Below are 15,509 nucleotides of genomic sequence, written 5' to 3' on the forward strand. Positions count from 1 at the left end.
ACACTCACCCTCGCATGGAATAATGTTCCAGCATTCTAATTAGTCACACATTCTAGAAGCTGCAGAGTCTCATTCACCTCCATGTAATTAAAATCAGTGTACGAGTCCTCCTAAGTAACACCTAGAAACACTGCCAGGAATAGGCCCTCCTTGACAAAGCATTTGGCAACTGTGGAACAGGCGAAATTAAGCCTTTTCCTTCATACCTTGTGTTCTCATCGACACTGTAGCTATCTCTCTGAGCTTGCTTTTGTAGCGTTGTAATGACTTAATCTCAGCATTCTCAGAGTGAATTACTTTGTGTTTGGTAGGCAATGAATGGTTTTGTTTCATCGCCCCAGAAGGGATTTTGACACAACAGTTGAGTCAGTTTCCCTATGACTTGCCACACACTGGATCTGTAGGTTTATGATCAACGACCAGACAGCTCATTCTTACCTCTTGGGGTTTAATGTAATATCCTGTTGTTTTGTCCTTAGGTAAACTATTCAGAAAATAGATTGGTTATTGACTATGGCCTCTTGTGTCCTGATTAATAAATGCAGAAGTAAGAAAGCACTTTATAGGTACAGCCCATCATTACCTTAAGTGTCCCATTCTACATTAAAGCATTAGGTTGTGTACCTCTCTCTCTCTCTCTCTCTGCCCCTCTCTTCCCCCATCTCTCTCTCTCTTGCTCTCTCAATCCCTTTCTCTCTCTTTCTCTCTCTCTCCCTTTCCCTTTTTCTCTCTCTTGTTTTCTCTGTATAATAGTCATGAGGCTCACTAATGGCCCCGAGGCCCATCAGTAGGAACAGAGCAGATAAGAACCAAGGCAGGAATTCACTCCAGTCAATTACCTGGAGTGCGAAGTTCAGGCGCTGTGTTCCTTTTATAGAGTAAACAAATGAATCCTGGATAGACAGTCCCCCCCACCATGACGACGCAGAGAGTGATAATCATACATCACACAGATCAATATCAGCTAGCTATCTCAGACAGGAAGTTGAAAGATCCTCTTCTCCAACATGAAGCCCCTAGATATGGTATTAGGCCTAATAAGTTATAGTTGACTCCTTATAAGTGCACTTAAGTGCATATTTTAAGTGCACTACAGTTTTCACAACGGTGTTCCAGTCCTCCCAAAGTTGCTACTTGCAACCGCATGCTCTATTTAAGTGCACAATATCACAACAATCTCAAGCTATTGCATTTATCATTAATGAGCTGTATATTTGTATTTGGTTTAAATCACTTTGTTGGAGACAGAGAAGCGCTTTATGCATTTACACAGACCATTAAGGGTAGAGGACACCTTCTCTGGTCTTTCCGGATGCCATACAAGAATTATATTAGGATAATAAAGTGGATGCGAGCCAAGAGGTCCGTGAGCCAAGCTGTCAGGGAGATATAAAGTATTAACAGACCACAGAGGGGATGTGTGACATCTTCAACTGACATCGCAGAGTCAGAGTAACTCACACAGTAGTAGTATAAGGATGTAAAAAGTTACAATGACTTAGGATCTTTCACTTTCAGTCTCTGCTCTGTTATGGATGCTCTAGGTTATGGATGATATAGGCTACGGATGATATTGCATATTTTAAGTGCACTACAGTTTTCAAGATTGCTACTTGCAACCGCATGCTCTAATGCACAATACAACAATCTCAAGCTATTGCATTTATCATTAATGATGATAAATCACTTTGTTGGATGGATGATATAGATTGTGGATGTTATAGGATAATAAAGTGGATGCGATCTGTGATGTTATAGGCTATGCATTATGGATGATATAGAGTATCCAAACAATGATAGGGATCTGGATGATATAGGCAATGGAGGATATAGACTATGGATTATATAGACTATGGATGTTATAGACTATGGATGATATAGGCTATGGATGATATAGGCCCATGTTATAGACCATGGATGATGGCAATGAGGATATAGACTATGGATTATATAGATGATGTTATAGACTATGGATGATGGATGATATAGGGAATGGTTAGGATATGGATGATATAGGCATGGATTATAGGCTATGGATTATTGGATGGTTATGGATGATATAGATTGTGGATGTTATAGGCTATGGATGATATAGGCTATGGATGTACTACTAGAATAAGAAAAGACTGTAGAATAAGGTATTCAGATGTGGATTATTCTGGTCTGATTCAATGTATCCTTCATGAGAAAAAAATACAGAACGAGAGAGAATGAAGTGGAGACAGACAGACAGACAGACAGACAGACAGACAGACAGACAGACAGACAGACAGACAGACAGACAGACAGACAGACAGACAGACAGACAGACAGACAGACAGACAGACAGACAGACAGACAGACAGACAGACAGACAGACAGACAGACAGACAGACAGACAGACAGACAGACAGACAGACAGACAGACAGACAGACAGACAGACAGACAAGAATGAAGTGGAGAGCTGATTGTGGAGTTCTTTTTTTAAAGAGACGAAGAGTTTTTGATTGTCTGTGTCCCTTTTTCAATCTTGACCTTGTTGTGGCTCTTTGGCACACAGTGTGTGTGTTTGTCTATCTGTGTGTGTCTCTCTCTCTCTGTGTGTGTGTGTGTGTGTGTGTGTGTGTGTGTGTGTGTGTGTGTGTGTGTGTGTGTGTGTGTAGTGTGTGTGCGTGTGGTGTGTGATCCAGAGAGTTATAAGTCCCTGCAGAGGGGGGGGGGGTGTACCAGACTTTGGTCAGCTAATCAATACTCACTAAGCTACATCAGTAGGCTACCTCTGAGATAGCCAACACAAAGGGAGCTACTATTACACTGCTTTATCATCTCTCACTAAACACCGGGACATATCAGCTGTCAACATTTTAACATGACTTTGTCGTGTCGTTACAATGTTATACGCACAGAAATAAACTGAAGGATGTCTCTCTCCCCCTCTCCTGCGTGACGGTGAGAGTTAGGAACCGTTTTTGAGCGAGTATGTCCCCTTTCGATGTTGACCTTATTGTGGCCCTTTGGCACACAGTGTGTGTGTGCGGCTGTGGGGGTGTGCGTGGGTGTGTGTATGTGTATCTGTGACTGTGCAGTAGCAGTGCATCCAAACAAATAGGTCTAGATTGCTAAATAGATGAATGCACAAACAGCCCAGTTTCAGTTGACTGAGAGGAAAGCATTTGTTCTTTGAGTTATTGATGTGGTGATGCACCGGTGAGCATCTCATTGAGTCTGGATTCATATCCACACAGATAAATGATGAGACAGGCTGGCTGGAATGCTTGGAAAAATGAATTAGTGAAGATGCTTATTAATGTATCAAATTCATATATATATATTTTTTTTGGTTATACACTCAGCCCAATGTTCTAAATGAATACCGTTCATTGTGTTATGATAAAAAATGCCCTTGACAATATCAGCATATTGTTTTGTTTTTTGTTAAACACTCAGCCCAATGTTCTAAATGAATACCGTTCATTGTGTTATGATAAAAAATGCCCTTGACAATATCAGCATTTTGTTTTGTTTGGCTGTGTAATCAGTTACGTCTTTTTTCAAACTTCAAAGGTTGCATTGCGTGCTGGTTTTTAGTCTTGTTTATTACTGTCTCCCTGGTTTGTGTTTCTGATCAGGTTCTTCAGGGGAACGTCTCTCTGGTTTGGGTTTCTGATCAGGTTCTTCAGGGAACGTCTCTCTGGTTTGGGTTTCTGATCAGGTTCTTCAGGGGAACGTCTCTCTGGTTTGGGTTTCTGATCAGGTTCTTCAGGGGAACGTCTCTCTGGTTTGGGTTTCTGATCAGGTTCTTCAGGGAACGTCTCTCTGGTTTGGGTTTCTGATCAGGTTCTTCAGGGGAACGTCTCTCTGGTTTGTGTTTCTGATCAGGTTCTTCAGGGGAACGTCTCTCTGGTTTAGGTTTCTGATCAGGTTCTTCAGGGGAACGTCTCTCTGGTTTAGGTTTCTGATCAGGTTCTTCAGAGGTACATCTCTCTGATATTGGTATCTGATCAGGTTCTTCAGGGGTACATCTCTTTGGTTTGGGTGTCTGATCAGGTTCTTCAGGGGAACGTCTCTCTGGTTTAGGTTTCTGATCAGGTTCTTCAGAGGTACATCTCTCTGATATTGGTATCTGATCAGGTTCTTCAGGGGTACATCTCTTTGGTTTGGGTGTCTGATCAGACTCTTGAGGGGAACGTCTCTCTGGTTTGAGTTTCTGATCAGATTCTTGAGGGTAACATCTCTCTGGTTTGGGTGTCTGATCAGATTCTTGAGGGTAACGTCTCCCTGGTTTGGGGTTCTTCTGATCAGGTTCACCAGGGGAACATCTCTCTGGTTTGAGTTTCTAATCAGATTCTTGAGGGGAACATCTCCCTGGTTTGGGTGTCTGATCAGATTCTTGAGGGTAACATCTCTCTGGTTTGGGTGTCTGATCAGATTCTTAGGAGGAACGTCTCCCTGGTTTGGGGTTCTTCTGATCAGGTTCACCAGGGGAACATCTCTCTGGTTTGGGTTTCTAATCAGATTCTTGAGGGGAACATCTCCCTGGTTTGGGTGGCTGACCCGATTCTTCAGGGGAACATCTCACTGGTTTGGGGTTCTTTTGATGGTATTCTCATGGTTCTGTTACCCATGTGTTCTCCACAGATCTTCAAGAGGTGCTGGCTGGTGTTTAAGAAGGCATCCAGTAAAGGCCCAAGACGGTTAGAGAAATACCAAGATGAAAAGGCAGCATACTTCAGAAGCTTTCACAAGGTAAATACATGTTTTATGCTGTCACAGTCTTTTGTATATATATATATATATATATATATATATATATATATATATATATATATATATATATATATATATATATATGTGTATACAGTTGAAGTTGGAAGTTTACATACACTTTAGCCAACTACATGTAAACTCAGTTTTTCACAATTCCTGACATTTAATCCAGTTAAGATCACCACTTTATTTTAATAATGTGAAATGTCAGAATAATAGTAGAGAGAAGGATTTATTTCAGCTTTTATTTATTTCATCACTTTCCCAGTGGGTCATATGTTTACATACACTCAATTAGTATTTGGTAGCATTGCCTTTAAATTGTTTAACTTTGGTCAAATGTTTCAGGTAGCTTTCCACAATAAGTTGGGTGAATTTTGGCCCATTCCTCCAGACAGAGCTGGTGTAACCGAGTCAGGTTTGTAGGCCTCCTTGCTCGCAAACGCTTTTTCAGTTCTGCCCACACATTTTCTACGGGATTGAGGTCAGGACTTTGTGATGGTCACTCCAATACCTTGACTTTGTTGTCCTTAAGTGTAAGGGTTTTCTTCTGGTGAAAGAGAGGCGGACCAAAATGCAGCGTGGTGGTTATTCATTTTTTTAATAAAGACAACTATACATGAACAGACTATACAAAACAAGAAAAGTGAAAACCTAAACAGTCCTATCTGGTGCAAACACAGAGACAGGAACAATCACCCACAAAACCCAACACAAAACAGGCTACCTAAATATGGTTCCCAATAAGAGACAATGACTAACACCTGCCTCTGATTGAGAACCATATCAGGCCAAACATAGAAATAGACAAACCAGACACACAACATAGAATGCCCACCCAGCTCACGTCCTGACCAACACTAAAACAAGGAAAACACATACGAACGATGGACAGAACGTGACATTAAGTCAATTTGCCACAACTTTGGAAGTATGCATGGGGTCATTGTTCATTTGGAAGACCCATTCGCAACCAAGCTTTAACTTCCTGACTGATGTCTTGAGATGTTGCTTCAATATATCCACATACTTATTCTGCCTCATTATGCCATCTATTTTGTGAAGTGCACCAGTCCCTCCTGCAGCAAAGCACCCCCACAACATGATGCTGCCACCCCCGTGCTTCACATTTGGGAAGGTGTTCTTCAGCTTGCAAGTCTCCCCCTTTTTTCCCAAAATATAACAATGGTCATTATGGCCAAACAGTTCTATTTTTGGTTCATCAGAGCAGAGGACATTTCTCCAAAAAGTACGATCTTTGTCCCCATGTGCAGTTGCAAACCATAGTCTGTTTTTTTTGGTGGTTTATACTTGCGTACTATTGTTTGTACAGATGAACGCGGTACCTTCAGGCATTTGGAAATTGCTCCCTTGGATGAACCAGACTTGTGGAGATCTATAATTTTTTTTGGCTGAATTATTTAGATTTTTCCCATGATGTCAAGCAAAGAGGCACTGAGTTTGAAGGTAGGCCTTGAAATACATCCACAGGTACACCTCCAATTGACTCAAATTATGTCAATTTGTTACGACTTCCGCCGAAGTCGGTTCCTCTCCTTGTTTGGGCGGCGTTCGGTGGTCGACGTCACCGGTCTTCTAGCCATCGCCGATCCACTTTTCAGTTTCCATTTGTTTTGTCTTGTTTTCCCACACACCTGGTTTACATTCCCTCATTATTTGACAAGTATTTAACCCTCTGTTCCCCCCATGTCTGTGTGTTGTTACGTGTATGTGCACGTCAGACTGGTTTGGCCCGGGTTATGTAACCCGTATTTGTTTATTGCTCTTAGTGCCGTGTGTCTGTTCGCCGCAATAAAGGGCTCCGTTTTCTACCCATTTCTGCTCTCCTGCGCCTGACTTCCCTGCAGCCAGTTATGCATACACTACACAATTAGCCTATCAGAAGCTTCTAAAGCCATGAAATCATTTTCTGGAATTTTCCAAGCTGTTTAAAGGCACAGTCAACTTAGTGTATGTAAATTTCTGACCCACTGGAATTGTGATACAGTGAATTGTAAGTGAAATAATCTGTCTGTAAACAGTTGTTGGATAAATTACTTGTGTCATGCACAAAGTAGATGTCCTCACCGACTTGCCAAAATTATAGTGTGTTAAAAATACATTTGTGGAGTGGTTGAAAAACAAGTTTTAATAACTCAAACCTAAGTGTATGTAAACTTCCGACTTCAACTATATATATATATTCACCTCATTGGCTCTCCAAAATATTTCTGTCTTGATATGAAGGGTACACTCAGTAGACAGATATGTTTTTAGACGCAGCGCAAGGCCAGACAGAAATTCATTTGTCTGAGTTTGTCGACCCTTTTAACGGCACCGTCTCCCATCACAACTTAGCCACAACCTTCATTTTCACCCAATAACAAGCCCCAACCACCATTTCCCCTCAGACAATATTGCCAAGCACTTATTTTATTACACATCAATCGGTTAAATCCTACTACGCACAAACCGACCCCCAAAAAATGATTGTATTTTGTCTTTCATAAAATAATTACACGTGGGGTAAAGACTGCTGTTCGGAATCTATTAAGGCACATTTGGACACGTTATCTCGTTCCTCCGGGGTCTTTCTCTTCCATTGAGGAGGATCATCTGGAATATAATATATCTCTCCCATCTTATTAAACCCTTTGAAAATACCCCAATTAGGCCTCATTATCAGTGGCAAGGATGATGTTAAGTGAGTTAAGTGGCTCTGCTGTAGTGATGAGAGGAGAGGAGATGTGGCCTCAGATAGGGACTTGCTGGGACACCAGAGTGTTTGATGTGTCTGGGCTCTTTAATATGTGGCTGTATTATGAGAGGCTATAACACACTGTCTAATACACTATAATTAGTTATCAGTCACTTCCCCACCTCATCAAGGGGTTGACCGACTTGAGGCCTATGCTGATTTCCGATAGCTACGTAACTTTTTATACTACATCATTCCATCAAATCGAAATGCCTGTGTAGTGTTAACCTCTCCTAGAGATGTCTGCTACCCACAGCAAAGTGAGTGATGACAGAACACATGCACCAGTGCACCTGATAATGCGTCCAACACGGTGCTCCCCAGTGCACATGAAAACGCTTCCCTAGAATCCCCACACGGATTAGGAAAGGTTCCACCCGTGGGATTCCAGAACAGTGCTCCAGAGAAAACTTAAAAACAACAACAACAGTGGATTTGCTTTTGTCTTTCGAAGGGTGCTGCATAGATAGAATGTTGCGGCCACGCCCGCCTGTCAGGAAAATAACCTGTGGTTACCTAGGTTACCCCGTTGTCTCACAGCTAAAACATTACCTTTTTCAAATAAATGTTCTTGTTGTCTGCTTGTTTTAATAAATTACAAAACTAGATTTAAGAAAAGTACAACATGTCTAAAGATGACTTTTCAACATTGCTTGCTCCGGAGCGTTCTCACAACATAGAACGTTTTATATTGTAGGGCTTCCCAACAACACAAACAAACTGATTTTACAGCTACAAGTAGTGAATGGACTTTCAGTACAAACTGAGTATATTAAACAAGTGAAATGTATTACCTGTGATTGAATGTTTTCCACACACATAGCTACATTACCAGTCAAAAGTTTGGACACACCTACTCATTCCAGGGTTGTTCTTTGTTTTGACTATTTTCTACATTGTAAAATAATAGTAAAGACATCAAAACTATGAAATAACACATATGGAATCATGTAGAACAAATCGTAATATATTTTATATTTGAGAATCTTCAAAGTAGCCACCCTTTGCCTTGATGACAGCTTTACACACTCTTGCCATTCTCTCAACCAGCTTCATGAGGTAGTCACCTGGAATGCATTTCAATTAACAGGTGTTAATTTGGTACATTTGTGGAATTTCTTTCCTTCTTAATGCATTTGAGCCAATCAGTTGTGTTGTGAGAAGGTAGAGGTGGGATACAGAAGATAGCCCTATTTGGTAAAAGACCAAGTCCATATTATCACAAGAACAGCTCAAATAAGCAAAGAGAAATTACATTCCATCATTAAAAAAACAAACATTTAAGTAATAATTTAACCTTTGTTTAACTAGGTAAGTCATTTAAGGACAAATTATTATTTCCAATGACTTGCCTACCCCGGCCCTAACCCGGACGATGCTGGGACAATGCTGACGAATTTTGTGCCGTCCTATGGAACCCCAAATCACAGCCGGTTGTGAAACAGCACGGAATCAAACCACTGCCTTAGACCGCTGCGCCACTCAGAAGCCATAACTTTCAGACATGAAGCTCAGTCAATCCGGAAAATGTCAAGAACTTTGAAAGTTTCTTCAAGTGCAGTCGCAAAAACATATCAAGCGCAATGATGAAACTGGCTCTCATGAGGACCGCCACAGGAAAGGAGGACCCAGAGTTACCTCTGCTGCATAGAGTAAGTTCATTAGAGTTAACTGCACCTCATATTGCAGCCACGAAAGAGACACATCTCAACATCAACTGTTCAGAGGAGACTGCGTGAATCAGGCCTTTATGGACGAATTGCTGCAAAGTAACCACTACTAAATGACACCAACAAGAAAAAGAGACTTACTTGGGCCAAGAAACACAGCAATGGACATTAGACCGGTGGAAATCTGTCCTTTGGTCTGATGAGTCCAAATTGAGATTTTTTTGTTCCAACCGCCGTGTCTTTGTGAGACGCAGATGAGGTGAACGGATGATCTCCGCATGTGTGGTTCCCACCATGAAGCATGGAGGAGGAGGTGTAGGGGTGCTTTTCTGGTGACACTGTGAGTGATTTATTTAGAATTCAAGGCGCATTTAACCAGCATGGCTGCCACAGCATTCTGCAGCGATACGCCATCCCATCTGGTTTGAGCTTAGTGGTACTATCTTGTTTTTCAACAGGACAATTTCCCAAAACACACCTCCAGGCTGTGTAAGGGCTATTTGACCAATAAGAGTGATGGTGCTGCATCATTTGACCTGGCCTCCACAATCACCCAACCTCAACCCAATTGAGATGGTTTGGGATGAGTTGGACCGCAGAGTGAAGGAAAAGCAGCCTATGCTTAGCATATGTGGGAACTGCATTCCTCATTAAGCTGGTTGAGAGAATGCCAAGAGTCTGCAAATCTGTCATCCAGGCAAAAGGTGGCTACTTTGAATAATTTAAAATATACAATATATTTTTATTTGTTGAACACTTTTTTTGGTTACTACATGATTCCATATGTGTTATTCCACAGATTGGATGTCTTCAATATTATTCTACAATGTAGAAAATATAAAAAAGATTTTAAAAACTTGACCGAGTAGGCGTGTCCTCACTTTTGACTGTACTGTATGTGTAGCCTACGTGGATACCGGCTCCCCACAGTTTCCCACTCTCTCATGCCAAATAGGCTGAAGCCACACAGCTATTTTGGCATGTTCTATTTCCCTATGTGGGAGCATTGTGAACCATAGGTTGGGATTTTTGACCTGGCTACATGTACATTAAACAACACATTAGATTTTCAGCATGTTTTGTTATTTCTGTTAAACAAAACACGACAACAAAGTTGTCTCTTTTACACTGGGTGTCATTGGGATATAACGTTTGTTTTCCCCAATTTGTGGGTGTGGTCAAGGGGAATTCCTTATTATTACCTGAATATTGACTCGGAGTATACAACTGAATAATTCCAAAAAAGAATTCAGCAGGACCCACTCCCTGTCTCACTTGTTTACTGTTTTGGCTGCCTCTATGTCATGAGCTTTTGACAAAGGCATTTGCAGCCATATGATGCTACCAATGGCTTGGTTCATAAACTATAAATAAGCAGTAAACTGTAGAGAAGTAACTTTTAGAGAGTTTATGCCTTTGGGCTATATTCTTGACAATAGCTTTGTGGCTATGTTCTGAGAGGAAAGAGAAGATCATGGGAGGGGAGGGGAGGAGAGGAGAGGAAAGGAGAGGAGAGGAGAGGAGAGGAGAGGAGAGGAGAGGAGAGGAGAGGAGAGGAGAGGAGAGGAGAGGAGAGGAGAGGAGAGGAGAGGAGAGGAGAGGAGACTGGCTAATCATATAGAGCCCAGCTAGCTCCAGTGCTGATGTGGTTTTTGCTGTCAGTTCTGTGTTATAATTATGTTTCTGGGTTAAGATATGAACCATATTGACTTCATATTCACTCCCTCACATCAGCGATGCAAACAGATGGTATCAATGCTATTGTCTGGATAATGAACACTGAGGATAATGGTATTCAATACATTTTGTACAACCTCATCATCACACTGCCTTGTGATGCAGTTTCACAACAGTCTTGAACAGAAAATGCTAATGGAAAATTGAATTTCTTTCACTAGCAATAATCAAATCAAACGTAGAAATCTTTATTCTGCATGTGGCATGTTAGCATGGCTCGTGGCACTGATCTCTAACAGTCAGATTGTACTATATAGGAAACACGCAGGCAGGGACGAACACTCGCACGCACACACACACACATTTTACTACAGTATACGGCAGTGAGCCCACGTAATACATTCCCATCAGGCTGGCATTGTGCCCACGGTTGGCTCTGAGCGAGCGCTCTACAATAATGTAATGGCTCTTATCTGTCCAGCAGTGAACAGAGAGGATTGTTGAAGAAAACAGTCCTATAAATGCACAAGATATTCAATTAAATGACTGTTAACTCCCAGAGTTAACATGATTTAGGAGCTTTTGATTCTGCTCCTGAGTATTGATTGGATCTTTATTGGCCGTGTGCAAAGTGAAGCAGTTTCACCAATTGCTCTTGTTGTTTTTTTTAGTTAGAGCCAGACCAATGGAAATCCACACTGTCATTTAGGAGACTGAGTTGATCCATAATGTATATGACAAGCTTGTTATAGTCCATTACACAATATAAATGGTCTTCTTCACACAATTTCCATTGATTTCCCTAAATAAAACGATAGTAGTGGTAATGAATTGCATTGCTCCTTTCAACAGAGTTTATGAAATATGAATATTGTGTGAATAAATATGATACAATTCAATTTCGTTTTTGCCATTCTGCATGTACAGAACATTACCAAAAGTAATTTAAGATGACAAATTATCAGTTAAGGGAGCAAGTCGAACAACGAATTTATCTCGGCAACTTTTTCAGACAAGAAAAACAAGAAAAGCTAACATTACTAGACGGTGTTCCCATGGCCTGTCCCCTCAGCTGTCGACTTGTTGATTTGGCTAATGTTTTGTTGTTCTGTTTGTCTTAGATCACGGAGCTTCACAATATCAAGAACATTACACGGATGCCCCGGGAGACCAAGAAACACGCAATGGCAATCATCTTCTACGATGAGACTTCCAAGACATTTGCCTGTGAGTCAGGTAAGCAATGCAACGCTGGGGAACGGAGGGGGGCAGGGAGGGAGGGATGGTGGATGAAGAAGGGGGGAGGGATGAAGAGTACGGGGGAGAGAGAGGGAGAAAGCTATAGAAGAGAGAAAAGAACAGAGAAGGGATAGGTTAGAGAGAGAGAGAGAGAGAGAGAGAGAGAGAGAGAGAGAGAGAGAGAGAGAGAGAGAGAGAGAGAGAGAGAGAGAGAGAGAGAGAGAGAGAGAGAGAGAGAGAGAAAGACAATTGAGTGCTGAAGGTATTCCAAGCGCCAGACATGTGATTCTGTACTGTATTAGCTAAGACGGGTGGGTGTGTGTGTGGGTTTGTGTGGAGGGGTACTTGGGTATTATATATATATGGTTGCATCCTCTGGGTCCTGGTAGAGCAGAATGCTGTGATCTGATAGGTTGTAATGAATTCTGCTGCAGGGACTGGCTGAGTTAATAGTGTTAAGAGTCTTTATAGAGAACTAAAGAGAAACACGGAGAGATAGAGGAGGTTGGATATTGGATTCATAGTGATAACGGGATGGGGAGGGAAAGAGAGTGAGAGAGAACGATTGGAAGAGTGTATGAGAGGGATAGGGATAGAGGTAGGGAGAGAGAGAGAGAGAGAACGATTGGGAAGAGTGTATGAGAGGTATAGGGATAGAGGTAGGGAGAGAGAGAGAGAGAGAGAGAGAGAGAGAGAGAGAGAGAGAGAGAGAGAGAGAGAACGATTGGGAAGAGTGTATGAGAGGTATAGGGATAGAGGTAGGGAGAGAGAGAGAGAGAGAGAGAGAGAGAGAGAGAGAGAGAGATAGAGAGAGAGAGAGAGAGAGAGAGAGAGAGAGAGAGAGAGAATGATTGGGAAGAGTGAATGAGAGTGATAGGGATTAGAGGTAGAGAGAGAGAGACATTGGGGATGAGAGATAAATAGCGTGAGCAGTGGTCCTGCAGAGATATTAGCACCTCTCCTCTCCTCTCCTCTCCTCTCCTCTCCTCTCCTATCCTCTCCTCTCCTCTCCTCTCCTATCCTATCCTCCCCATTCGTCTCCTCTCCCATTCTCTTATCTTTCTTCTTCTCTCCTCTCCTGTAATGTCACAAACAGAGAAGTAAACAGTAGTTAATTGGGCACTGGGTGGAAGAGACATACACAAACAAACAAGGACAGTGATCTGCTGTAGACAAGTTGCAGGTGATTTTAGTGCCTGTGTGAGTGTGTGTGCGTGTGCATGTGTGCTGATGTGCTGATGTGAGCTGTAGCAGTGGATCTCAGGGGATAGATTATGTGCCTTATGGGGTGCAGTGAACTCTATCTCCACTCACTCCCCTCTCCCCTCACACCATTCTCTATGTCTCTCTCTCCTATCTCTTTCTCCCTCCTCTCTCTCTCTCTCTCTCTATGTATCTCTCTCCAACACACACACACACACACACACACACACACACACACACACACACACACACACACACACACACACACACACACACACACACACACACACACACACACACACACACACACACACACACACACACACACACACACACACACACACACACACACACACACGCACATTTACATTACATTTACATTTAAGTCATTTAGCAGACGCTCTTATCCAGAGCGACTTACAAATTGGTGCATTCACCTTATGACATCCAGTGGAACAGCCACTTTACAATAGTGCATCTAAATATTTTAAGGGGGGGGGGTGAGAAGGATTACTTTATCCTATCCTAGGTATTCCTTAAAGAGGTGGGGTTTAAGGTGTCTCCGGAAGGTGGTGATTGACTCCGCTGTCCTGGCGTCGTGAGGAAGTTTGTTCCACCATTGGGGAGCCAGAGCAGCGAACAGTTTTGACTGGGCTGAGCGGGAACTGTACTTCCTCAGTGGTAGGGAGGCGAGCAGGCCAGAGGTGGATGAACGCAGTGCCCTTATTTGGGTGTAGAGCCTGATCAGAGCCTGGAGGTACTGAGGTGCCGTTCCCCTCACAGCTCCGTAGGCAAGCACCATGGTCTTGTAGCGGATGCGAGCTTCAACTGGAAGCCAGTGGAGAGAGCGGAGGAGCGGGGTGACGTGAGAGAACTTGGGAAGGTTGAACACTAGATGGGCTGCGGCGTTCTGGATGAGTTGTAGGGGTTTAATGGCACAGGCAGGGAGCCCAGCCAACAGCGAGTTGCAGTAATCCAGACGGGAGATAACAAGTGCCTGGATTAGGACCGGCGCCGCTTCCTGTGTGAGGCAGGGTCGTACTCTGCGGATGTTGTAAAGCATGAACCTACAGGAACGGGCCACCGCCTTGATGTTAGTTGAGAACGACAGGGTGTTGTCCAGGATCACGCCAAGGTTCTTAGCGCTCTGGGAGGAGGACACAATGGAGTTGTCAACCGTGATGGCGAGATCATGGAACGGGCAGTCCTTCCCCGGGAGGAAGAGCAGCTCCGTCTTGCCGAAGTTCAGCTTGAGGTGGTGATCCGTCATCCACACTGATATGTCTGCCAGACATGCAGAGATGCGATTCGCCACCTGGTCATCAGAAGGGGGAAAGGAGAAGATTAATTGTGTGTCGTCTGCATAGCAATGATAGGAGAGACCATGTGAGGTTATGACAGAGCCAAGTGACTTGGTGTATAGCGAGAATAGGAGAGGGCCTAGAACAGAGCCCTGGGGGACACCAGTGGTGAGAGCGCGTGGTGAGGAGACAGATTCTCGCCACGCCACCTGGTAGGAGTGACCTGTCAGGTAGGACGCAATCCAAGCGTGGGCCGCGCCGGAGATGCCCAACTCGGAGAGGGTGGAGAGGAGGATCTGATGGTTCACAGTATCAAAGGCAGCCGATAGGTCTAGAAGGATGAGAGCAGAGGAGAGAGAGTTAGCTTTAGTGGTGCGGAGCGCCTCCGTGATACAGAGCAGAGCAGTCTCAGTTGAATGACTAGTCTTGAAACCTGACTGATTTGGATCAAGAAGGTCATTCTGAGAGAGATAGCAGGAGAGCTGACCAAGGACGGCACGTTCAAGAGTTTTGGAGAGAAAAGAAAGAAGGGATACTGGTCTGTAGTTGTTGACATCGGAGGGATCGAGTGTAGGTTTTTTCAGAAGGGGTGCAACTCTCGCTCTCTTGAAGACGGAAGGGACGTAGCCAGCGGTCAGGGATAAGTAGATGAGCGAGGTGAGGTAAGGGAGAAGGTCTCCGGAAATGGTCTGGAGAAGAGAGGAGGGGATAGGGTCGAGCGGGCAGGTTGTTGGGCGGCCGGCCGTCACAAGACGCGAGATTTCATCTGGAGAGAGAGGGGAGAAAGAGGTCAGAGCACAGGGTAGGGCAGTGTGAGCAGAACCAGCGGTGTCACACACACACACACACACACACACACACACACACACACACACACACACACACACACACACACACACACACGCACACGCACA

General features: G+C 43.4%; 1 protein-coding gene across 1 annotated transcript in view; it reads left to right on the forward strand.

The window, feature by feature from the left end:
* The window catches only part of dok6 (docking protein 6), a 94,225-nt gene that overhangs the window by 18,921 nt on the left and 59,795 nt on the right, over positions 1-15,509 (forward strand). The window contains exons 2-3 of the mRNA XM_046290788.1: positions 4,619-4,726; positions 11,974-12,088. Coding sequence (XP_046146744.1) covers positions 4,619-4,726; positions 11,974-12,088 — 223 coding nt within the window. The remainder of the gene's footprint in view (positions 1-4,618; positions 4,727-11,973; positions 12,089-15,509) is intronic.

This window comes from Oncorhynchus gorbuscha, linkage group LG12, assembly GCF_021184085.1.
Source record: "Oncorhynchus gorbuscha isolate QuinsamMale2020 ecotype Even-year linkage group LG12, OgorEven_v1.0, whole genome shotgun sequence".
In the NCBI taxonomy this organism is placed as follows: domain Eukaryota; kingdom Metazoa; phylum Chordata; class Actinopteri; order Salmoniformes; family Salmonidae; genus Oncorhynchus; species Oncorhynchus gorbuscha.